Below are 25,627 nucleotides of genomic sequence, written 5' to 3'. Positions count from 1 at the left end.
GTAAGTGTATCAAGTAGTTCGTCCACTCTCACCGAGCGGATAATACAGAAAGCATTCTGTGGGAAAATGCACAAGCCAATCAAGTATATGGACTGAAATCACGCCCTTATTTTAGCCAATCACACACTTACAGTGAGGACGCACCCACAATGTAGGCCTATGGTCACGTGCGAGTCCACTACACAATGGCGATGCGATGCAGATACGTAGTAATCGTGTTCATTTGAATTTGTGCAGAATACAAACCACCAAACCTAGCCTGGCCTGGACATTTTCTACAGTCTAAATCATTGTAACAGAAGACATATGTATTGAATGTAAAACACGTCTTTGTTTTGCTTTTTTATTCCTGTGTTTGTAATAATGCGCTGATGAAACAGGCTTTCTGAAGACAATCATGTAAAAAAAAAAGAAAAAAAAAAACGGTTAGAAAGGTCTGCGAGCTAGACTTTGCCACATGTTCCCATTATTCATGATTTCTCATCCGCAACCCCCGGGGTCCCGATATGGCAGCTACTAGTCAGAGCCACTGACTGAAACATCACACTCCCTCTCGCTCCTTACCTGCGAGTACAGTGGCACTTTCTAGCTTTTTTTTTTTTTTTTTTTCAATGCAACCCGGCGCTAGGGCTCAGCTCGAAGAGCAAAGAGAGAATCGATACAGCCTATGAGTTTACTACGGGCCCCTTCTTCATTCATAACATCACGATACACACACGTACACAACACACGCACACACCAACTACGAGTACTGTATTATAATGTAGATCGAACGGATACGCGTAGTAAGTAAATGCATCGTGCCGCCGCAGAGGAGAGTGATCTTTCAGGGGTCCCCATAATCTCACGTTTATCGAAATCTTTTCACTATACCTAGTACCTTACACCTAAGAAAGCCATGACGCCGTTCGGCCGCCTGATCACTATCTTACTAATTTCGTCCACATGCCTGTATCATGGTAAGTCGATCATTGAGGTAGGAAAGCTCAGATGTGCGAACAAATTTTGACCTTTCATCTTGTTGTACAAGTACGGAAGTAGGCCTATCATGTACTTGCATCCGCAGTTGTACCACCTCTCTCTTAGAAAACGGTATGTAGTATCAGTCATGATTTGCAATGTGTCTTTTCGCGTGGGTGGACTGACCTATAACATTAATAGTATATAACTTCTAACATTCAGAGACAAAGCATTCATGCGGAGAGACTCGGGGCGATCACAAGTAAGAAATTGTAAGCCAAAGAGCGTGTGTGACAGGGTGTATGTGTTTCTTTGTATTCCATGTTTTAATAGCTTGCCAACTCACGTAGAAAAAAAAAAAGCAACATGTCAAATTGGTATCTATGACCTCCAAAAGTATGATTTGACAGGCCAAAATATGAATGCAGCGAGATCCCCCCTCATCGAGTCATGGGATCTAGATCTACTCGAACTTGCGAGCACTTCCCACTCTCACCCATGCATCCCACACTATCTCATCTACGCAGTGGTGCTAGATTCTATAACTAACTAGACTGTCTAGAAGTCTACACATCTTCTTAGAAAATGGAGATCTAGAACCCCCCTAGTCTAACGTTACTTGTACGTAGAGAACACTGATCTCTCAGAAACCCTAACAACGTTAGATCGGTGCAATAACGCCAACGGAAGTGGAAGTGCATTTTTTTTTTTTTTTTTTTTTTTTTTTTTTTTTTGGTTGCTGCTCCTCGTAGAGGTCTTCTCGGCAGAAAATTAAGAGATGTACTTTTTTTATGATTTAGGCCCTACAGAAAACTTCGTGTGTAAACGTATTAAGGCACACGCTTCGTGCTTGTCGAACGATCTTTGTAGATCTGAAACACACTTTTAAATCACATTGTGCCCAAATACGTTTGACAACATACGCGCGCTGTTACATAGTCCACAGTGACGACTATCGATCAGAGTTGGTTTCGAACGCTTTGCTGAATTCTTGTTACTTCTGTTCTACTCGCCAACGTGGATCCGTCTCGCGTTGAATTTCACTCAGTCACTCACTCAGTCACTTTACAATCGTGCAGGACTGTGTTTCAGGCGAGTATTGAGTGAGGTTGGTACACAATGCATGTAGTAGCCTTAACTAACTCGTCAATTGCCAGCGCAACCATTTATACAAGGTATCGTAATTGGTGTAGGGGACGGGTAATAAATATGAGTGATATTTGCGCTCAAAGTACACGTTTTGAATTCGTTCGAGAGTTGCCATAAAATTTCTCGACAACGCCCACAACTTAAGCTCACGTGATTACCTCCTATAAGAGAGAGAGAGAGAGAGAGGGGGGGGGGGGAGGGGGCATCTAGTTAACTCTTAGTGCTAAAGCGCTCGAAATTATTTTACCTGTAATCCTCCATAGACTTCATTCGTGGCACTCTACAACTGTATGAGAACTGAAGGACGTAGAACGCCATTTGAAGTGCATGTTGCTGCGACATCCCCAATCATTAGGTCTTATGTCTTTATTTAACTTCAGTTCAGTTAATTAATCAAAACAAAATTGAATGACAAGCATAGGATATGACGGTCAACTTAACATAAGTAGAATCTATACCTGAAAATGGTAAGGAAATACAATAGGACCAGTAGTTCGCATCAGTACAAATCAAATCTAAAAGCGTTCGACAAAACTTAAGAAATCCTTAATTCTCAAATACGATTACAGAAGATCAAAAAACTAAACCCAACACTGTTGTTAAATTTTTAAAGGTATTATCGCTTCTGATATCTTCGAAACAGAAAAGGAAAAGTCTGAAGCTAATGTCATCATGAAGCCAACTTTCCTATTTATCATTAAAAGATAGAAATATCGCTATGGCGACGGGTATGCGTCCGCCTTGATACTGCATGGTTCTTCAATAGATCTGAGTATGTCTTGACAATGTGAGACGACAGTTTCCTGTGATTGGTGAATAATTGCAATCCACTTATTGGCAAAAACACAAAGCGGTGTATACAAAAGTAGCTGAAGCGAGCGAATATTAGTACTCTGATTTTATGGACAAAAAGTGTTAAAGTGTCACCTGTATAAATGTGACATCTTAAAAAATACTGTAAATTCATAATAAATATGAGGATGCAAGAGCTAAAATAAAAAGAAAAATTGGACAAAGTCAACAGAGAGTGGTGATATTTCGTCGCATGTCCAAAAGCTTGTGAAAGTGACGTCATCGAAATATTCCTGTTCAATGCTACGTTTCAGGCTTTGCGTGCAAGTGATGAGTAAAGAAGTTTCACCTGAATCAATGTGAGTAAACGAGTATTAACAACTGACAAAGAATTCACAAGTAGACTACATGTGATTCAAAAGTGTGGAGTTTTATATTATAAAACACTTTTATATACCATATAGGCCTATATAGGCCCAATACAATATTCTAGCACGAAACAAAGCACGCTAAACACTGGTTCAACACTTCTGCAATAGGGCAGTTCCTTAAAGTCGGACGTACATTTCGGACACTTTATTAAGGCCTGGATTTTTATTGTCAATGGGTGCATCTGTGTTTTTAAGTGTGCAAGATGTGTAAAGGTGCTAGTACTATAAACCCATTATTATAGTGGCACCTCGTTTCATTATGGAGTAATGTGTTAAAAATACCATGGTGTCGGACGTACGCGCACGAAATTACTTTTTCAACCTTGAAGATTCATGTTCAAAACTCTGTGATGTGTGAGGGCTTACAGTAAAACTGATACCAGTTTTGGTTGTATGAAGGATTGAGCTTTATAACACATACCAGCATTATGTGGAAAATTGATCAGATTTCCGTTTAGCCAAAGCATTTGAACACATAACTAGTTGAATGCATTCAAAAGCAGTGATGAACTCTTCTATTTGTTAATTCTTACTTCTTTTTCCAAATGCACATTGATGTAAATACCCCTCCAAAAAAGTTTTAAAAATTCACAATTTCAAAAATTTACTAACATTATCAACAGGTAACAATGATCAAAACATCATGGAACAAGAGAATAGTCTAATTTGATATCAAACCAACTTCAAAATCTATATATATGAATCAGAGCTCAGCATTAAATAAAGTTTCTGACCTTTTGTGTTTAAAATGCCCTAATACAACAATATCACTATCATTTGGGATCAATGTCGCTGAAGATACATCACATAATGTACATTGTGTACTATACATACTGTGCAGAATATGCAAAGACCCCCTAAGCTGAACTCCATGTACAGACAAAGTCTACTTATCCAGGCTTCAGAAAATGTTTTCAATTTATTCTGAACTCTAAAAAAAAGAAAAAAAAAAGAAGTAAATTCAAGAAGTTGATGGAAAACATAATGTAAGTATACTATGAATGTATTCAAGAGATGCTGCATGATCAATGTGATGTTGGCATTTTATAGAAATAGCTGTTTAGCCTATCTATAGGAGAGGTTAACAAACACTTCCTCAATAGTCCAATGAATGATAAAACTTAGTTTAGAACAGTATTTGAATTTGCAAACAGATCACTGAAGTGTGTACACAGATATATCATACATACATCAAAATGTACACGTAAGATTTCAGTTGTTACTTTTTATAATGAATTACACCTCAACATCTGTTTAAAATTAAGATGCTGTAATTATTAGTAAAGGTGAAAGAATTTCCAGAATATGCAATTATTAAATTATACCTACTTAAAAGGTTACATGTGCCCTAAACAAACCATTATGAAGAATTATATGAACAAGGCTGAGTATACTAAAAAATATCTCTAACACATTTTCTGACATTGCACTCATGCTTTTCATGTACACCAATCATGAAGAAAAAGATATTGATATGATAATAAATTAGTGCATCATGTCCTGTTCTTTCCTGACCAATAACATTCATGCACATGTATATCAATTTATAATCAATATGCCAAATTTCCTTGCGGATAGTTACATAATACAACTTGTATTAACCTACATGTCTATCTATGTTTCAAGGGCACCAGTATTCAGCACTATCAAAGGACCAGTTCACCTTACTATACAATAAGTGAATTGAGAGAATGCGGCAATTACATATCAGTGAAAGTTTGATGAAAAACGGAAAATCCAATCAAAAGTTATGAAGGTTTGAAGTGCCAGTGCCGCCATCACTGAATGAGAAGATTACTACAGCTTGTGATGCGTAACGAGTTATCAAAGAGAGAAATTATAAAGAAAATTAATCTATTTTCATTTGACTTTAACCTTAGAGGGATAGTATAGTTTTGGTTGAGATGTTATTTCAGATTTCAATTTTGTGTGTGTGTGAGATGAAGAGATACCTCTTGAAATATTTAAGAGCATACAAGTCTAAGAGGAAAAGCTTATTTGATGAAAACTGGTTTCGAAATTTTATAGGACCACTTTGTTTTATTTCATTTTCTATATAAAATCTCAGTCATTTAAAAACCGATTTTCATCAAATAAACTTTGAATTTCTCTCACATTTGTATGCTCTTAAATATTTCATAAGTGGTTTTTAATTACCCATCTCTCAAACAGTTCAAAGCTGACTCCACTATCTCATCCAAAACTATCATCCCTTTAACATGCGATCAGTGACAAGTTAAGGGAATGTGCACTATTTCCACAAAAAAGAGAGATTTTGTGACATTTTCTTTATATTTTCCTTGTTCTAGGCATGTGACATCATAACCTGAAGTAGTCTTTCATCCAGCTGTGACTGTGCAGAAACTTCATAACTTCATTTAAAAAAATCATAACTTTTGAATGGATCGTCTGATTTTTCTCAAAATTTTACTGATGTGTTCAACTAATATTGCCGCTTTCACTCAATCTACATGTAAATGAAGGTGAACTTGTCCTCCAAGGAACCGAGCACTGCAATCACTAATTTTTCGAATCTTCATCAAACTTAGAAAAAAAAAAATAAGCTGGATTTAAGGGGACAGCTGGCAGTAACAATATTTGTGTATCGTTATTCAAAAGATGATTTTCTTCAGCAATTCAAGCTTCTCTGCAAATAAGGTGCCGTATTCTGCTTCGTGTTGAATACTGGAACCCTTAAAGGTAGGGAATCCCATTTGCATGCCTTAAATGAAGAGTTGTATAAATACAGTGGTATGTTGAAGAGAGTATCATTTTAGAAACTCCCATAAAGTATTGAAAGTGGACGGTAACATTTAGTACATTTTTATTGACCGTTAGATTTTGAATTTTTTTGGGGGGCTCACCGTAAATTCCAGTACATTACTAGGCTACCTTTGCAGACCCATGCACTGCATGTGTGTCCATCATGTATATTTTGTGAAGAAAGTTCATCAAAACTTACAAACATTTCTATATACATTCTTGCCACACACTCTTTATGTTATTACATCAGCTCTTATACTTTTAGATTTGTGTTTATAGATTAAAAAAAATACAGAAGACTGCAACAAAAAGGCTTAAGTGTGGCTGACACACAGAACTACTGAGTAGTTGAGTTTTGTGCATTATTCAAATTGTAGATAACTGTTGACTTCCAAATTTCTCAGCAGTGGCCTAAACAAGTCCCCTGAGGTTCATATTTAATGTTTTGCTGCATTTTGGGAGGTCTGTAAAAGGTATTCCCTACCTTTAACTATAGGGTACTACAGTTCAAAAAATCAACTTAGCCTAGTTCAGCTATATCTATTTTTAGCAGCACGGATCCATTTTGACAGGCATGTGGTAACTGTATAGAACTACATTCTCCAGATCTGTTTTCCACTTTGATTCTAAAATTCAACATAAAATTTATACAATGTGATCATAATGCTTTGATTTCATAATCAATTTATTGGTAGAATACCCCATAATAAAGAAAAGTTAAAACTTAGTTGTGCCACGTCTGATTAACTGAAATTGTTGGAGTTACTGGAGAGACAATATGGTGTCGGACGTACAGTCAAAGTGTACGTCCAAAACCGTAATATCTCAGTTTCAGACCTTTGATGATGGTTATATTGCCTATGACAAATACTTTGCATCCTAAGTGGTATGTTTAATCTCGCTTCAGATTAATGTGAATATTAAAGAAATGTATGTTTACGGTGTCGGACGTACATCATCAAAGTGGTCAAACCTGGGAAAACTGTCATAAAAAAAAATAAAAAGCCTTGGAGTTTTCTTTGATTAATAATTGAAAAGTGTACCTGTCAACCTTCTTGGCAAGATATAGGAGTCGTGTAGTATCGAATTCTTCGGGAGATAAATCTAAAGTATATTTTGGCAAATTTTTAACTCAAAATGAGAGGAAAATTAGCCTCAGACTTCAATACCCATAATTCTTAAAATACGCGTAACAAATTGAAATCAACAATGTTCCATGAAAATATAATCTTTGACAATTGATATGGTATGTTACTTGCAGTGATCTGACGATTTTGAAACTTTGATGTTGAGGTTTACTTTTTTACGGAATTGCCCAGTAATGTTCTTTACAACAGATGATACATACTTGTCCTGTTCACTATTCCGAAGGTTCGTTACACCGAAGGTTCGTTAATCCGAAACACACACGAATTTCCTATACCTAGAGGTTCGTTCATCCGAAAATGAAAAGGGTTCGTTATTCCGAACATTTGTGGCGTTATTCCGAAGGTTCGTTATTCCGAAGGTTCGTTAATCGGAAAATGAAATAGGGTTCGCTATTCCGAAGGCTCGTTTATCCGAAATGAAATAGGGTTCGTTATTCCGAAGGTTCGTTGATTCCACAATGAAGTAGGGTCCGTAACGAACCTTCGGAATAACGAGCTTTGTTTCATTTTCGGATTAACGAACCTTCTGAATAACGAACCTTATTTCATTTTCGGATTAAGGAACCTTTGGAATAAGAAACCTTATCACATTTTCGGATTAACGAATCTTCGGTCTAAAGAACCTTCGGAATAACGAACCTTCGGAATAACGAGCTGTAACCGATACATAGACTAAAAGACTGAATAATGCTGGGAATGCACCAGACATCAATGGAACCCATTAAGACCAGCGTTTGAAATAGCTCGATGAATTTTTACAATTAGCAATATATTCATGATGGAAAGAGGAATGAATAATAGCAGCTAATTTTGATATATTAACCCTATAAAGCCCAAGCTATTTTGACCCCTTCCAGGCCCAAGGGGGGGGGGGGCACATTGTGCCCCCCCCCCCCCATGTAACTTCTTTATTATATGATGTATGACCGTCATATTTGGCACAACTCATACTCTACATGACCCAACATTTAAAATTTCTCAAGGTCATCCACTGAGGGCGCTATTTACCAAACTATACAGAAATACGTAGTAAATACGCTAAAATCATGTACATGTATTTTTCTTTTTATTTCTTTATCCCCAGTATATATGTTTTTATTTCATATCAATCATTTTCATATTTACCCAAAAGGAAAAGCAAGTCAACCTTCACTATTTGTTATGGTTGAAATTTCTCAAGGTCAACACGTGGGGGCACTACTCGTTACAATATAAAGAAATATATGAAACCTATGATGTATTGCTTGGAATGGGTACATATATTGGTATCACATTTCATATTTCCAAAACATTGAAATTTTGAGTTTGCAGATTGATAATATGATTAAAAAAATGACATTAAAGGCAAAGCTTGTGTGAAGATAACACATAATAAAAGGGTAGTCTTTGGAAAATGCTGTATTTTCTATTATTTCTATTATATCTATTGTTTGATGCCTATGTCATACAAAAAATAAAGGAAATAATAAGAAGACCATTTCAGGGTAATTCAAAACCATAATTACTTCACATTTTGGTCCTTCAGCAAATTACAGCCAACAAAACCCCATTTCATTCATTATTATATTGTTAAGTGAAATTGGAACAGAAAATCATTCAAAATCTGACTGACATGGTTGTCAGTTTACGGTTGCCATGACAACCAGCAATATCGGATATAGCTAAATTATATATCAAAATGTTTGCAATAAGATTTTAGGAAAAGTCACCAAATTTGGTTGAAATCGAGTAAAGGGTGTAGGAGTGGCAAACGCAAATATGATAGGGTGGCACAATGTGCCCCCCCCCCCTTGGGCTTTATAGGGTTAAAGCAAACATATCAATGGAACACAATTGTGTCTGTATATATATGAGAGTATGTATGAGAGATTATGAGAGAAAAAAGAAATATTATCATGAGGCATGAACATACTTTACAACTGAACCTTCCAAATGTTGATTGTTTTACAGTTGCCATGTTTACAGACGCTGCCATGGCTGAGATAATCAATTGTTACGAAAAACCTCCGACGGATTTAGCCATGGGTCCCCTCGGAAACCCGGACTCGCTCGTTAGAATGTCGACTGTGAAATCCAAAAAAAAAAAAAAAAAAATAAAACAATAAAATAAACTGAATGCCAAGAAGCAATGACCGTAACACCAGCAGTCTACCTCGCTTTGGTCGGCACCGATCCAACCGTGTCCTGACGACTGCAGGTTCCGCCGCATGTTATTTTGTCACGTCACTTCTGCGTGACTAAAATACTATAAAGAAGGGTGTCTTCTCATGTTTGTCTTCGGCAAGGAAGCTTTTGAATGAGTGCTGAGGTGTCTGAAAACTATGCACTTGGAAAACGCAAATCTCCGTCAAGACCATATTATACAGTCACTACCGCCGTAGACCTATATATGCTGGCCTCGCAGTACTTTATTATTGTGCTTCCGGGTCATGATATACGCAGATCGCCACAAAAAGGTAATCTCCGATATCTACCACCAACGGATCTACTCTGAAGATATCGTCAAATAAAGACATAACACTCGAATAATATTGCTAGAAGGCAAATCTAAAAACGAAAACAGATAAACAAACTCCTGCGATAGCAAAACATTCTTTTTTTTTTCTCTCTTTTTTTTTTTTTTTTTGCGGGAGTAAGAAATCAGCACTGTTGATATGATTTCATTTAGGCGCAGTCATGTAAGTGCAGTACAGTTTGAAATAGTACAAACAATCAATTTAATGGCTTTTGAAGATGGAGTTACATATTATAAAAGCAAAATCTGAAGAGTTTGTGCATGAGCTGCGGACAGCTTCATACGAGGAAAGTCATACAAATCGTTCCAGAAGTTTGAATGATTAAAGTTTAGTATATGAATTCATGTGCCTTCATCGCTAGTGCAGAAGACTATACAACAATAAGGCAACCGATGTAAAGAAAATGAGAATATTCAACATAGTATTTTCATTTTTTCTAGCATGATGAAACAGCACGGGACTAACCTCGTTCAGAAGACAGGGGAATAATATCATTTTGTGTCGATAACAAGTCGAAGAGATGTGTAGTTGAGTTGTGGGATCACGTCGTCTTGATATCATTCTCGCGTCCGAGAAAGTGATAGGACGAGACTATTATAAGAGATCTCGCCTTTGCGACTTCATGCGAGAAGTCACCGAAAGAGAGATCTGAGATCTAGTCCTCTCGAATTCTTGGGTCCGGGAAGGCGAGAGATAAGAACTCATCTTCTCAACTTCTAGAGTCCGATAAGGCAAGAACGCTAGAGATACGAACTCATCGTCTCGACTTCCTGAGTCTGAGAAGACAAGAAGGCGAGAGATAACAACTCACCTTCTCAACTACTCGAGTCTGAAAGGGCGAGAAGGTGAGAGATAAGAACTCATCTTCTCGACTCCTTGAGTCCAAGTGGGTGAGAGATAAGAACTCACCTAAGTGACTTCTCGCTTCTGAGATGATAAGAACTCATCTTCTTGACTTCTTGAGTCCGAGAAGGCGATTAGGCGAGAGATAAAAACTCATCTTCTCTACTTCTTGAGTCCAAGAAGTCGAGAGATAAGATCTCATCTTCTCGACTTCTTGAGTCCGAGAAGGCCAGAAGGCTAGAGATAAGAAGACATTTTCTTGACTTCTTGAGTCAAGAAGGTAAGAGATAAGATCTCATCTCATCGATTTCTAGAGTCCAAGAGGCAAGAGATGAGAAATTATCTTCACAACTTCGAGAGTACAAGAAGGGCGAGAGATAAAAAAACTCAATTTCTCGTCTTTTGAGTCCGTGAAGGCGAGACATAAGATCTCATCTCGACTTCTTGAGTCCAAGAAGGCAAGATATGACAACTCATCTTTGCAACTGCTCGAGTCTGAAAGGGCGAGAAGACGAGAGATAAGAACTCATCTTCTCGACTCCTTGAGTCCAAGTGGGTGAGAGATAAGAACTCATCTACGTGACTTCTCCCTTCTGAGAAGGCAAGGGATAAGAACTCATCTTCTTGACTTCTTGAGTCCGAGAAGGCGAGTAGGCAAGAGATAAAAACTCATCTCCTCGACTTCTCGAGTCTGAGAAGGCGAGAGATAAGATCTCATCTTCTCGACTTCTTGAGTTCGAGAAGGCCAGAAGGCTAGAGATAAGAAGACATCTTTTTGACTTCTTGAGTCGAGAAGGCAAGAGATTAGATCTCATCTCATCGACTTCTTGAATCCAAGAAGGTAAGGGATGAGAACGCATCTTCTCAACTTCTAGAGTCCGAGAAGGCGAGAGATAAGATCTCAATTTCTCGACTTCTTGAGTCCAAGATGGCGAGAGATTAGAACTCATGTTCTCGACTTTTTGAATCCGAGAAGGCCACAATACGAGAGATAAGAACTCATCTTCTTGACGTCTGGAATCCGAGAAGGCAAAAAGATGAGAGATATAAGAACTCAGCTTTTCGACTTCTCGAGTCCAAGAAGGCAAGTAGGTGAGGTCTCAGATGTCCTCTCAACTTCTCGGGTCCGAGAAGGCAAGAATCTCGCCCCCTTGACGTCTTGGGTCCGAGAAGGTGAGAAGGCGAGCAGTGATATCTCGTCTTCTAGATATTTTCAGAGAGGGGAAAAAAGCTCCACAGAATGCAACATGATTCATTTGTGCCCATCAATCCCTAGTGACCAGATTTCTTTAGTTTTGCGCTGTAGCTCTTTATCATAGTTGTTTTTTTTTTTTTTTTAAGCATCAGATTGATAAATGCCACACATCGACGTAGATAAGCACCGAATTTATCAGTGACTAGTAAAGAAGTAGCCATCATGGACATACATACAACAAACTTTGAACCTACAACCGCCTGATCACCAGACAGGCGTCATTAATTTGAATCATTGATGTTGTTGTTGGTTTGTCAATATTTCGTATAAGGTATAGGCTAGGATACATTTCTTTTTCATTACTGAATCCTTGGAATATCCTCCCCCTTCCGTCTTTTTTTTTTTCTGTCGTATTTGATTATGATACAGTAGTTTCGTTTGGTTACAAATTTTTCACTAGCCTTTAATATCGCTGAGTTTATACCTTGAACTGGCAGCATAAGACCATAAAAGTTAATATTTCTTCCCTAAATAGGCCAATTATTTTAATTGATTTTCTGATTTTGTGCTAATGAAATGAATTTAATTTTACATACTTACATACCAAGTATGATATGCCCATAATTTCTATCATGGCTGTTACTAAAAGACACTGAATAATCGGTGGTTACATTTACGTCGATGAACGACCATAGTTTGTCAATTAGTTGAAATAAAAAAAAAAAATCTAGACGCATATAGTTATTGATATGAATATTGAAGATAACATGATAGAAAACAAAGAAAGAGAGAAGTCCAAGAAAACTGATAATAATTGTGATTATTGTTTAATCTATCATTAATGTCATTGTCATCAATACCACAATAACAATAGCAACAGAAAATGATAACAGCAATGGTAATAGTAACGACGCAATAGTGATACATAATTCATGATAATCATCCAATGTAGGCACTCGAGGCACGCAATGATTGGTAATAAAAACATGCAAAACTAAGCATCTTATTGACAGCAGATCATTCAAAAAATAGAGACTCGGATCATGAGGAGCGGGATGATGCTTTGTCGAAATGATCCCAACTCTCACTAGCTAAAACAAGGAAGCGTAGATATATAGGGAATGAGATGTAGGGACTAACTGCCTACAATCACAATGAAAACCGATCACCGGGCACCAAGGTAAGTTACATTTGTGTGTGTGTGTGTGTGTGTGTGTGTGTGTGTGTGTGTGTGGGTCTGTGTGTGTGTTGCCCAACACATGAGACATTTTTCATGATTTCTGGCCGAGTATTGAAAAGAGCAAGACTCTCTTATACCAAATGACAGTGGTGCTGAATTGAATTCATGTTCATGATCTGAAAAATCCACATCCGTTCATCTTCTTCCGCACGTTGCTTCTGTTAAGAAGATAACAACAGGTCTGAATCAGTTACAACGAGGAGAAATCGAACCGAACACAATCATCTTTATAATTATCCCCTCGTGTGCAGAGGTGACTCTCCATATTACAAAGGTCAGCAAGAAACATCACAGCGATGATGGGAATCCCATCCGCCAAGTTTCTTGGTTACTTTGGCAGAAGCCCACATGTGAAACAGTTCATCTACTCGGTTAACTCTTTTTGGACCCTCAGCCCATTGGCCACTTTATTTGCACAAAAAACCTCAACAAGTTGCCAATTGACAGCATTGAGAAAGTCAAGGGTTAGCGTCCTGTACTCAAGAGCCGGATCTACTAATAAGGGGTTTTTATAATTATCTCATAGAGGAATCTCCGATCTTGCCTCATGTCGCCAAATGTTGACAATGTGGCTTTCCAGATGAGACATCAAAGTTTGGTTAGTTGTCGTATTACATGATCGACACATGTTTTACAAGACGATGTTTGGTTCCAATCCTCTCCCCATCCATAGTTTTCCTGCCTGTTGCCAAGAGTCTTGATTGTTTTGGTAAACGTGCAGTGTCTATGCATACACAATGTATGCATTTATATAAATATAGCACACACACACACACACACACACACACACACACACATATATATATATATATATATATATATATAATCATATATATATATGTGTGTGTGTGTGTGTGTGTGTATGTATATGTCAAGACATTCTACATGTTCTATGTACATAGAGAGACAGACAGATGGATAGATAGGTGTATAGATACATGTGTACATTGTATGTGAATATGTTTATATTTGTGTATGTTTATATCTATATTCTGATACCGTTGTAGAGGACGTTTTGTTTTTAGTCATTCATACAATACATTTTGTATCAAACTTTTGTATACATGTGTGTTTATATATTTGTGTATGTGTATATCTATATTTTGTCACCATTGTTAAGAACGCTTTGTTTCTAGTCATTCATTTAATACATTTTGTATCAAACTTTATGATTTGTAATTTTTGTGGCAATTCGTCAAATATGTCATTTCTTAATTACTTTAGTGACCGCTCTTCAGGTTCATCATAACAGCGTTCACAATTTTCCCCTAAATTTTAAATAATTTTCTTATGTGATTCCGCGAAGTGATATAAGCTCCGCCCTCCATGACTAATTACAAAATTTGTTGTCTGTTTCTTGGGATTGGGGTGATTGATCGCTTTGAAAATGTGATTGCTAAATAGTAATGAATTGTTCTTTTTCACATGAAAGAAACCATTACTGGAACTTGAACTTCAGTTGCCTCGTCGCATTTATACCATTCAGGAGCACAGCTCTCCGTATTTGTGTTTTTTGTTCATTAGTTCAGGCAGCCGCTTTCCGGGAACGGAGATCACTGTGGGAGTTGAACACGCTAATTAGCTGCTTCACTGGACGAAGCGGTCTCATGTACAACGGCTACGGCTGCTGGTGCGGGTTTGGGGGCAGCGGAAAACCGGTTGATGGAATCGACAGGTGGGTCTGCTGCATGCATTACATAAAGCTTACCCCTTTCGTTGTCAATGTCTCAAAGCTTGATAGCTATATAGCATGGTGCTCCAGACTTTGGCTATGGAAGGGTTATGTTAGGGAACACACACACACACACACACACACAAACACACACACACACACAAAAGAAAGTAAATCTCGAGGAATAGAGAAAGAGATGAATGACTATTGAGAATATTTTGAATTAACTCTGCTAACGGTTACTAGCTCTTATGTTGAAGTTCAAGTGGTTTTATTTCATCTCCAACAAATTGTGAATACAATGAAACGTTTGGATATTATGTGGTTTTTGCTTTCATCAAAATTGGGAAACAGGTAGGGAACTGTGGTGCAAAGAGAGTGTAATAATTCCTGAATATAGATTCGATTTTCCGCGTTCCCCCTCTGCCAAGAAATTTCATGGAGCACGTATACCCCTTTTGTAATTTAGGGGTGAGATTTATCCGAACACACTATATCCTTAAGCAAACGCCAAACACTTTTTTTTTTTCAGTAATTTTATTAGATTTCTATGATTTTCACATACAGAACATTCATCTTGAATGTATGCAAACAGTATGCACTTAACAATGATTCATCAAACGAACAAAGATCAGTAGTTACATGACAACATGGAACACGTACATTCATTTTGGAGCACCTAAAGGCAATAATTCTATGTTCATCTTATTTCAAACGGTATAAAAGTTCGTTTTGGTGCTGTTTTTCGCAGATGCTGCATGGAACACGATAACTGCTACGGGCGTCTTCAAAGTGAAGACTGCGGGGTGTATTTTCTGAACTACGGCTACACAAAGAGCGACTGTGGCAAGCGAAACGTAAAAGCTGTCTCCTGCAGTGAGTCTCCCTTCCGAATCCACAGACCATCAAACATGTATATACATCGAAGCAACCTCTTTGTAAAGTTGGCACCTTCATATTGATAGGCCCCTGAAAAGTTGATTCACCTTTCTGATTCTGAAATCGAACAAATAAAACACAGAAAGTTCCGGAATGAGGAATTTCTGCAGTCTAACAAGGTTTCTGAAGAAGAGCGATATCATCCTAATCATTTCAGTTAGGTCGTATGTCTCGTGTTAATCAGGCTGACCTTCGTTCGATTTCTCTTTCAGATGATGATGAATATGATTCGCTTCATTGTCCTTTTAGTGCTTCATTATTCCAGCTGTTGGAAAGAGGGGGGGGGGGGGGAGGAAAGGGAATGATTTCCTAACCATCAACACGGAAACAAAATAGACCCTACAGATTTCAGTTATGATCTATTCCGAAATTGATACAACAGTGTGGGGTTTTTTTTCACAGATCACAAATTAATTGGCATATTTTTATGTGACTGGTTTTCCCTTGTCCCTCCTATTTAGTAAACAAACTAAGAAGCTTAGTAACTAATTAACTAGGTTGCAATTTCCCTTTTTGATGCCATCCATCCAAATTATTATCATTATTATAAACTCATTATCATCATCATCATCATTATATGTATTATTATTTTAAGTATTATTATTATTGCTATTTTATTATGATTATGATTATGATTATGATTATTATTATTATTATTATCATTATTATTATTAAAGTTATTGTTATTACTATTTTGTTATTATTATTATTATTGTTATTGTTATAGTTATTGTTATTATTATTTTGTTATTACTATTATTATTATCATCATCATTATTATTATTATTATTATTATTATTATTTTCGCATTTATCTCACAGCTGATAACGTCGGTTGCGGCCGGGAGCTCTGCGAGTGCGACAAACAACTGGCCCAATGCCTGCTGATAAATGTCGACAGCTACCACAAGGCCTTCGCCAACTTCGAGAAAAGCTTCTGCGACGTCCAGAGAGGAGGGCTGGTCATCGACGACATCGTCGAATCGAGCTCACCAATCTCCGTTGTGTCCGGTGATGAGAGAGCCTCGTATCGAATCGATGACGGCACAGGAGTACACCAGACAATAGTCCAGTAATCACCGAAACCTTGTACAAACATCCGTACTATAATACCTGTGTATGTGACCGCCTAGCTCAAAACCCACAAAAGGAAGCCAAAACGAGCTTCTTCTTTTCTACATACTTAGAGTAAGACATGGAGAGTAAGACCCAAGCTTTGAAATAATTCATTTTCTTTTTTTAAATTGGACCATTATGATCCGTGGAAGAGTTAGGATGTTTCATAGAAAAAGATTGGGGTCACTTAGGTGTACTGTGTAGAAGTACCAATAAAAGACTAATGTATTCTTCTTCTCAGTCCGCCAGTAACACCGCCTGTCTGAAAAAAAAAAATGGACTTGAAACAGTGTTAATACAGCTGTAGCTCTATTTCAGCTTTTTAAAGTTGCCAAATTTAGATAGGGGGTACAGAAAAGAATACACTCCCAGGTAAAACAAACTTTAAAAAAAAATGAGTCGATCAACCCCAATGATATATTTCTTTTGGTCCATGACAGAGAATGCTAGTCTGCTAATTTCTATGGGTTTTGAGCTGGGCAGCCACATATTAGACACCATTAAAAGCAGCTAAAATGGGAATATCTACCACTGAGTAGGCCTACCTCGCGCAAATGTATACACCTGTCAAACGTCCAGAAAGTTATGAAAAAAAAAGAAGAAAAAACAGGGAGGAGTACATTTGGATAAGGAGGATTGAAATGAGTTGTGTTTTAAAGCTCCACTTTGCTAGGGTCCGTGATAATACAGATTTGGGGGCATTTCATTAAGCGTTTTCGTCGGATATTTTTCTGACAAACTGTTACAAGCTACTGAGATCCTTGCATCTGATTAGCTGAGAGCAAATTTGTCCGACAACTTTGTCGGATAAAATGCTTCATGAAATTCCCCCCCCCCCCCAACACCCAGGTGTATCATTATGCTTAATCTCTGGGAAAGTATAAAGTCTTGCGGGAAGAAATGATATGACATATTACTGAGGCTCTCCATGCAGCCATTTGTCTCCAAAATGCATGATTTGTATTCACAATTATTGTTCAATAAATATATTTTCTTTCAAAACAGAGAAAGAAAACAAAACAAAAAGAGGATACAATTATGCGATCGTTTATCCCCCATGGTCCATTCTTATCATCATTTGGGTTTACTTAATCCTCAGTTCATAAATAAGAGATGAAAATGTAATGTGTAAAGGGATAAAAATGGAATTTGGACCAAAGTGGGCTTAGAGACACATAACGAGGCAAAGTTCTTGAAATAATTCAATTACGCAATACAGACGCACAAGACAGCTGAGTAAATTCTGTATTTTGTACATTTTAGTTTGCCTGTACAGGCGGCATGAAAGAAAGCAAAAAATATATTATGACGAGTGTCTAGTTTGGATATTTTTTTTTTTTTTATTTGTACTGGTGTTTTTCTGCTTTGCTCTACTCATTTGCTAGGTGGTGCAAAGTCCTTGATATGGAGGGTATCGTTCCATTCTCTTCAAACAATTGATAGTACCACACACAATAACAGGGCTAATTTAATATTTGCCTTCTCCCCCCACCCCTTCCCGTTGCTACTCCTAGTGGTCCATGTTGGATGGATGTACAAGCATTTGCCTTCATATCCACATACCCTGTCGCATAGCTTCCGTGTTTTTTTTTAATATATATTATATTGTTATTCCGCAGGAGTCTCCCATGAGTGAAAAAAAAGAAAAAAAAAATGAAAAGTAATCTTGCATGAAATGAAATCCGATTATAGAGACCTTCCTGTTTTATGAATTATATCTCATTCTCCCTGATCACTCCCACGTTGGAACATTTCTGATTTCGATGTCTTAACATGGTGAATGTGAATATTGGTTGCTCTGCTATTGGTCATGTTGACAGGACAAGATCGTGTCTTCTGATGACACATATTATTTTTTTTTTTCATTATAGAATTTAAATCAATTGCAGGGACGAACATGCATCCCGTCCTGTGTAATATAGACGAAAATCGTTGTGAAGTGTCTGTACATTATACCTGCTTTACTTAAACTTGATCAGAATATGAGATGTTTACTATTTTTTACATGGATATACGCTGGGTATTTTATACGTACTGAAGATACTTTGGTATTTGAACTTTTTTCGACACGCGGCTGTGTACACTGTTTGGTTCAGTCATTGGATCTGTGTAATCCTTGCAATGCATATCCGCAATTTTTATAATGAAACATTGCTTCAAGTATTGAATATTATTTGCCGGAAAAGTCTTTTAATTTGTCAGATATCTAAGGTAATAATGTATTCAATTATTCAATCAAACAAACAAACACACACACACATACGCCGGTACCCGCATACACACACACACACACACACACACAAGTGCACACATACATGCACGCATCAATAATAAAAATGCGGAGTTAGATGGAAGGTTACAATGAATATTTTGTCTTAATTACGGTCTGTGCAAAACAGATATTATTTGCAATGAACTTAGTCCATGCATTTTGTTAATACTTTTTCGCTTTGTGTACTCTGATGTCAAAATGTTTCCAAATTTTATTCAACTAAGATATACTACTATATAAGGCGTAAAGCAGAATTCTTCTTGTTATTACAGTGTACATACACTTTGAAACTTTGTGAGTACGTTAAGTGGTGCGGTTGGTACCAAAGTAAGTCTATGTGAGACACATGTACGTGTATATAATTCACCTGTATACTGTAAAATGTCAATATCTCGCTATTTCTCCCTTTTAGATATCAATATGACCCAGAATGTCGCATTAAATTCGGTTTTGTGAATATACTTTGAGTTGAAGATTGCGGTGAAACTGGTAAATAATTATACTCTATTGATGAACACCATGATTAACAGGAAAGACAATATTCAATGTAAGTACTGATGAAAAGAAGGTGATAACGGAAAACGTACATGTTAATTTATATATACATATACAGTATATGTATGTATATATATACATATATATATATATATATATATATATATATATATATGTGACCCTGCACCTCAAAACAAACAAAAAGTCGCCAGACATGAATTTTTAGTTAAGACCATATTCTGAAAGAGCAGACTTTAAGCTTTATAATGATGTATAGCTCACATCAAATGGACTCTCCTAACCTATATATATATTGGACGGAAAGCACAGACTCAGGAAAAGTGTGAACTGAGAAAAGAGGCTTTGAAGTACAGTGTCTATTCAAGCGCTTAATCTTTACCAAACCGTGCTGGCTCTGCGATGAATGGGACGAAAAACAGGAAGTCAACCACCAGAGTAACAACAATGAAGGGATTATCAGATTAAATTGAAATTAAGCATGCCTCATTAACACAGTCTGTCCATAATTAATGCCAACTTTTAAAGTAGTAGCACTATCCTTTCAACAGTTATTAGAGTTGAAAGTGAAGAGCGTGGACAAGGTTTTTCAGAAATGAAAAAGGGATTCTAAAGACACAAATAATCACATTATTCTACCAAAACTGTTCGAGATAAACTACTAAAAAAAACCACACTTTCCTGCCCGTTTTATGGTACCAAATTTTAGCATAATGTAAAAGAAGACCCGCTCTTTTAGAAAATATGAAAAAGTCAAGTTCGGCTAGGTTGACCAATTTCACTTATTTTCATTCCTCGCGCAAAATCAGTGTGTACGACTTTATGTTCGTTTTGAGGTGCACGGTCACATAGAGAGAGAGAGAGAGAGAGAGAGAGAGAGAGTTTGATCGCGACATGAGTATAGTCTATTCTTGTCAATTCAATATATCTGTGATCAAACTTGCAGAAGACAAAAAGAAATATACGATATTTTCAGTCATAACTTTTCAAGAACATTTCTTTTCATGCAACAATTGAAGTGAGATATCGGATAGGAGTTTTTTTTTTTTTTTTTTTAATTTGTCTCCATCTGTGCAAATAGAATTAGTAACATCGCAGCTGCTGTGAGATTCCAGTTTCGGTTGAGATGAGGCTTCATATTTCTAACGTGTTTTGATGATGATTTGGGTTTTCGTTTTTTAATAATGAGAAACCTTGTTATGAAATATGAAAGAGCATATTATTCTACGATATTTTTAAAGTTTATTCCGTTAAAATTGGTTTTGAAATGGCTGAGATGTTTAAAAAAGCGTTCGCTTAGCCTTACTTTGTTTTTGGATATCTCAGCTTGATGATGGAGTTATGCTATAAACCAATTCTCATCAAAAAGCTGAGTCCTCAATTCAACTAAAACTATACCATCCCTTTAAAATGCTTTAAAATGCTTATAGTCATTTTGTGATCAAACTCTCCTTGTATCTGTCTCCAAATCTTGGCATGTTTGACACTGCGACATCTCCCAAAATACATGTAGTACACCATTTGTGAAATGATGTCACAGCTATAATTAGTTGTGATGAACAATCAACTCTCCTTGAATGTGTATTATGCTGTTAATACATAGGAGATATCATAACTGCTTGAAATAAATGGACATTCGGAACATGCCATCCACGAAAGCGTTATGCTGTTAATAACCCTACTTTCATAGATGTAACGTGTGTGTCATAGGGAAGCACACGAGGATGAAGTATCGCTAGTAAAGAACAAAGTAAATGTCCACTGTTAGGATAATCATGGACAATATTGTAATGGAATATCATGCGTTTTATTCGAGCGCATTATTTGTTCTTTGTGGACTGGAAACGTGTGGAGCTGTCTAAAATTCGTATAGAGATCAGTTTTGTTTATTACAGAAAAGGATTATGATAATGAGCAATAGTATTCCATGTTTCGACAACGTCATTATTTGATGGTTTGAAAATTGCAGGTAACACTACGTATTGAGTAATTGCTACTCTTTTATTTCATTTGGCACAAAATTCATTGCCGTAAACCATAGATAATTATGTACATCCCTCAAACATTATCATCAAGATACTATTCAACAACTAACAACTTCATCAAATTACATATGTACTGAAAAAGAAAAAAAAAATGCTCAGTAACCGTACAATGTTTCATGATCAAAGTAGACAACCTACTTCACAATTTGTTTTTCATTGTCTAATAAAGATTGCTTATGATTTCGTGTGCTTCGTATTTAAGCTAGTGGATAATTCATTTCAATTTAGACTACTATAGTATATCCCGACTAGCTACTGGAAGAACTTGTTCAAAAAGACAGTGACTGTCAAAAACTGACGGACACAATTTGTTAGCGCTTCCTTCAACATGCAGACACATAGAATGTACAATTATATGTAATCTTGTGTGCACTTGTGCACTGATACGTGCCTGCTTTGTTTGTCAGTATAGGGACTGTGGAACGGTTTTCATGGGTGGTGGTGGGGAATTTTGGATAATGACTGCTTTAAAGGGATACTATAGTATTGGTAGAGATTAGAATCAGTTCTAAACTTTTTGCGAGATACTTAGAAACCACTTTATGAAATGTTAAAATGCATGCAATACTAAGATCAATTTAAAGTTTATTTGATGAAAGTCGGTTTTAAAATGGCTGTGATATAAAAAACAAAGTAAAATAAAGCAATCCTAGCATGAAATCGTGGGTCCCACCTTTTATCGGAATTGCTTTGTCATGGATGTCTCAGCCACTTCAAAACCAACTTTCATCAAATAAACTTTGAATCCTTGTTATTATATTTTGTCATTATCTCAAAAAAAAAAAAATCTTAAAAAAAGTTGGAAACCTAAAACACCATTACAATCGAAACTGTTCACCCCCCACTTCCAGAATCTGGAGCAGAATCCACAATATTTTTGTTTTACCAAGGTAATGAGATTGCTTGGGTTTTTTTAAAGACAAAATGATGTGGAAGTTTGTCCCTTCCCCCTCCCCCACCTCCTCCACGTCCGCGACCTATGTGGCTACACTGAACTTATCGTGATATACACGTACATTGTATGCCACATCTACTGTAGTCGGAACAAAAGCTTGATGCATGATAGGACCACTTCAATACGACACAATTAAAAGAAGATTAGTTTAGGAGCAAGTCGCTGAACGAACACGAACGAATGCAAGCCTTCTGACTTACTGTACCCACCGCTGACGAGCAGAGTCCGCTTGGACAGTAATAATTCCAACGTTCAAAACATGTACATCTCCACATGGTCGCATGCATGCGTGCCGCATGCGCACGCAGATTAATTTTGAACAGCCCCTCAGCCATATTTCCTAATAACTAAATTTCTAATAATTTTCAGATGATATGAATAACGAACTCATCGTCTTTCTTTTCTGAATGAATTAGTTTCAAATATTCCATCCGAATAGCATGCACCAGACCGCTCATTTTCAAAGCTGAAAATGCAAAAGCCCCCTCTAGTGGGAGAATAGTTCCTCACACACCCTCCCTGCCGGTTTGCCGGGACCTAAGATTTTCAAATAATTTGATCAGCAAATGAAAAAAAAAAATCAAACATTTTGGATTTTGTTGTAGCTGTTTGTTTCTTTGCATTTTCGATCAATGACCACAGTCTCTTTTTTTTTTCTCTCTTTTTGATTGATAACTTTTCAAATATTCCACCCAAAATTTGCGCACCATCACTGAATTTCAATGCAAATGCAATTGCTCCGTATTTTGGGAAGTAATGGGTTCCTATCCCTTTCCTCCAAAATGTGAAAATACAAATGTTCCTTATTTTTTGAGAAGTATTACCCCTTTCTTCTACTCCCGCCCCCTTCATGGTGTCGGTAAATATGGAAAAATCAAATTTGCTTTGGGTTTCTCTTTTCCAATTTCAAAAAAAAAAAATATCCAACGTTCCATCATACGTTTACAAGCTCCTTGTTGATTTTCCAAAGACGTACTGAACATAATTATTATACTTACCTTCTCCCCCAAGAAAGAAAAATCCTGCCTGGGTCCTTGCCCCTCCTAGACCCTGTCCCGCTCGATCACTTAACATCCTCTGGAAGCTCCCCTTTTTCGAATTTTGACACCCCCTCCCAAGTCCTGGTTACGAGCATCCACTCTCACATACACAATTAATGCTAATATCACGTGTTGAAGGGCAAAGCATGCCTCATCATAATGCAAACAAAAATAACATAGTTACATAAATTCGCTAACAGAAACTCAGACATACAAGTTATAGGAAGCCTAAGGGGGGGGGGGGGGTCCACAATACCGAACAGTATAAACGTCCATGACCAAAACTACTATTTCCTGTATCAATGGCAGATACATACAGAAAAGGGAACTGTGCCAAGGCAGGTTTTTGGGTTGATTTTTTTTTTTTTTTTAGTTGCAGGTGAGTGGGTATTATAAGCTGTTGAATGCCGGTTCACCTGTTGCCTTGGAGGAGTTACTGGTATGCGGTCTGCCCGAAGGGTGGCTCCTGTTTTGCACTCCCTTCTTTTCTTTCTTTGTTCCTCTCTTTCATTCTTTCTCCCCCACACATTCAACCGAGTTGCTTGTTATTTACCGGAATGCATGTGAATTACCCTCATGCCAATCTGCAGATATCCAACCTTGCTGGATATACAAGGGGCATAACTCGACAAAGAAAAACTGTGATAGGTGCACAGATTCAGTCAGTACTGTCGGGCCCCATAATAGCGCTCCCGAAGTGAACCCAATCCTGCCCATGGCCTCACCAAGTGCTCACATTGTCTCCTCTATCTGCTCTGATTAAAAAATGACCTGAGATAGTATAGCTCACGTTAAATCCAAGATATGGAAATCTTGGCAAAAACAGCAGAACCATGCTGAATTGACACCCCATTAACAGCATACGGAAAACATATGATAATCTAACATAGCCGTCAGTGCTGAGAGTCATGTGAAAATCAACAACCAATGTCCGACCAATCTTGTGTGGTTGGCCAGAAACCCGCCCGGCCGTTGCCAATACCATTGCCAATATTTTTATAAGTGGTCACTGTCGTGGGGCCCGTTTCATAAAACTTGTCATCAGTGACAAGTTGTCATAGATGTGACAAGCTACTGAAATCCTTGCATCTGATTGGCTGAGAGCAAATTTGCCATAGAAATGTGGCAGTGGTCACTGATGACAAGTTTTATGAAACGGGCCCCAGGTCCATCTTCATACCAAAACCTGTCTATAGCGGCAACCCAAGGGAGTCGAATAAAGTGGCTGTTGTAGACAAGCTATAGACAGGGTCGTTTAAGTAATCATCATCATTTCGTACAAAAACCCAGCTTTAGTGCTTTAAAATAGCACATGTGAACAATAGTTATAATAAAATTGTTTCTAGAATAAACAGTCTACAAATGACACTATGGCTTATTGAGAAAAAACATGTGACATCTCCTTATATTCTAGGGTTTATTGCGAAATGGTTAATGGTAGAATGTTTTATGTTATAACTGATCTAAAGATATGTATCAAATGTGATAACACAAATATCATTTAGTCATTGCTCCAAATGGTAAACAATAACTTTAACATGGTCTTCTCTTGGGGGGGGGGGGGGGATAGGGTTTAGTGGTCGCATACGGCAGGTGGCCGATATAGACGTCGGTCTCTATAGACAGATATGACTGCATTTCGGTATAGAGCGTTTTGCAAGTGGTTTGCAATCGATCAGTAACCAATGAGCTTCCAATGTTGATAAGTGTATCGTAGCTTTACCGTGTATGTATATATTTTTTGTCATATACGTTTACATTATCATACATGTCATATACCGCAATAAAAATAGTATATAGGGTCTATGTGTATTTTGTCATGACATTGTATGTGTAGGGCCTCTGAGAATGACGGTGCTTGTTGCCACTGACGGAATTACCGAAATAAAATAAAGAAAGTTATGAATCGCCGATATGATAGGCCGTTTTGTTGTTGTTGTTTGTTTTTGTTTTTGTTGAAGTCCCATGGCATGATGATATTTATTTTCAAGACCTAACTACTTAACTGAATATCCCATAGTAATAACAATTGGTGGGAA

General features: G+C 37.2%; 1 protein-coding gene across 1 annotated transcript; it reads left to right on the top strand.

Annotated features, from left to right (window-relative positions):
- The first annotated feature begins 847 nt into the window (after positions 1–847).
- LOC140236865 (basic phospholipase A2 homolog LmutTX-like) lies at positions 848–19,508 on the top strand. The gene is made up of 4 exons (XM_072316806.1): positions 848–959; positions 14,562–14,712; positions 15,461–15,585; positions 16,470–19,508. The coding sequence occupies exons 1-4, from the start codon at positions 899–901 to the stop codon at positions 16,721–16,723; spliced, it is 591 nt and encodes a 196-aa protein (XP_072172907.1). The 5' UTR covers positions 848–898; the 3' UTR covers positions 16,724–19,508.
- The last annotated feature ends 6,119 nt before the right edge of the window (positions 19,509–25,627 follow it).

This window comes from Diadema setosum, chromosome 13 (genome assembly GCF_964275005.1).
Source record: "Diadema setosum chromosome 13, eeDiaSeto1, whole genome shotgun sequence".
NCBI classification, from domain to species: domain Eukaryota; kingdom Metazoa; phylum Echinodermata; class Echinoidea; order Diadematoida; family Diadematidae; genus Diadema; species Diadema setosum.
The sequence above is the reverse complement of the archived record's forward strand: the minus strand, read 5'-3'. Positions and strand labels throughout refer to the sequence as shown.

Excerpts from the sequence above, each read along its gene's own strand:
- LOC140236865 (XM_072316806.1), top strand. The coding sequence starts at position 899 with ATGACGCCGTTCGGCCGCCTGATCACTATCTTACTAATTTCGTCCACA. Across the intron at positions 14,713-15,460 it reads CCGGTTGATGGAATCGACAG|ATGCTGCATGGAACACGATA; the intron begins GTGGGTCTGCTG and ends TGTTTTTCGCAG. Across the intron at positions 15,586-16,469 it reads CGTAAAAGCTGTCTCCTGCA|CTGATAACGTCGGTTGCGGC; the intron begins GTGAGTCTCCCT and ends TTTATCTCACAG.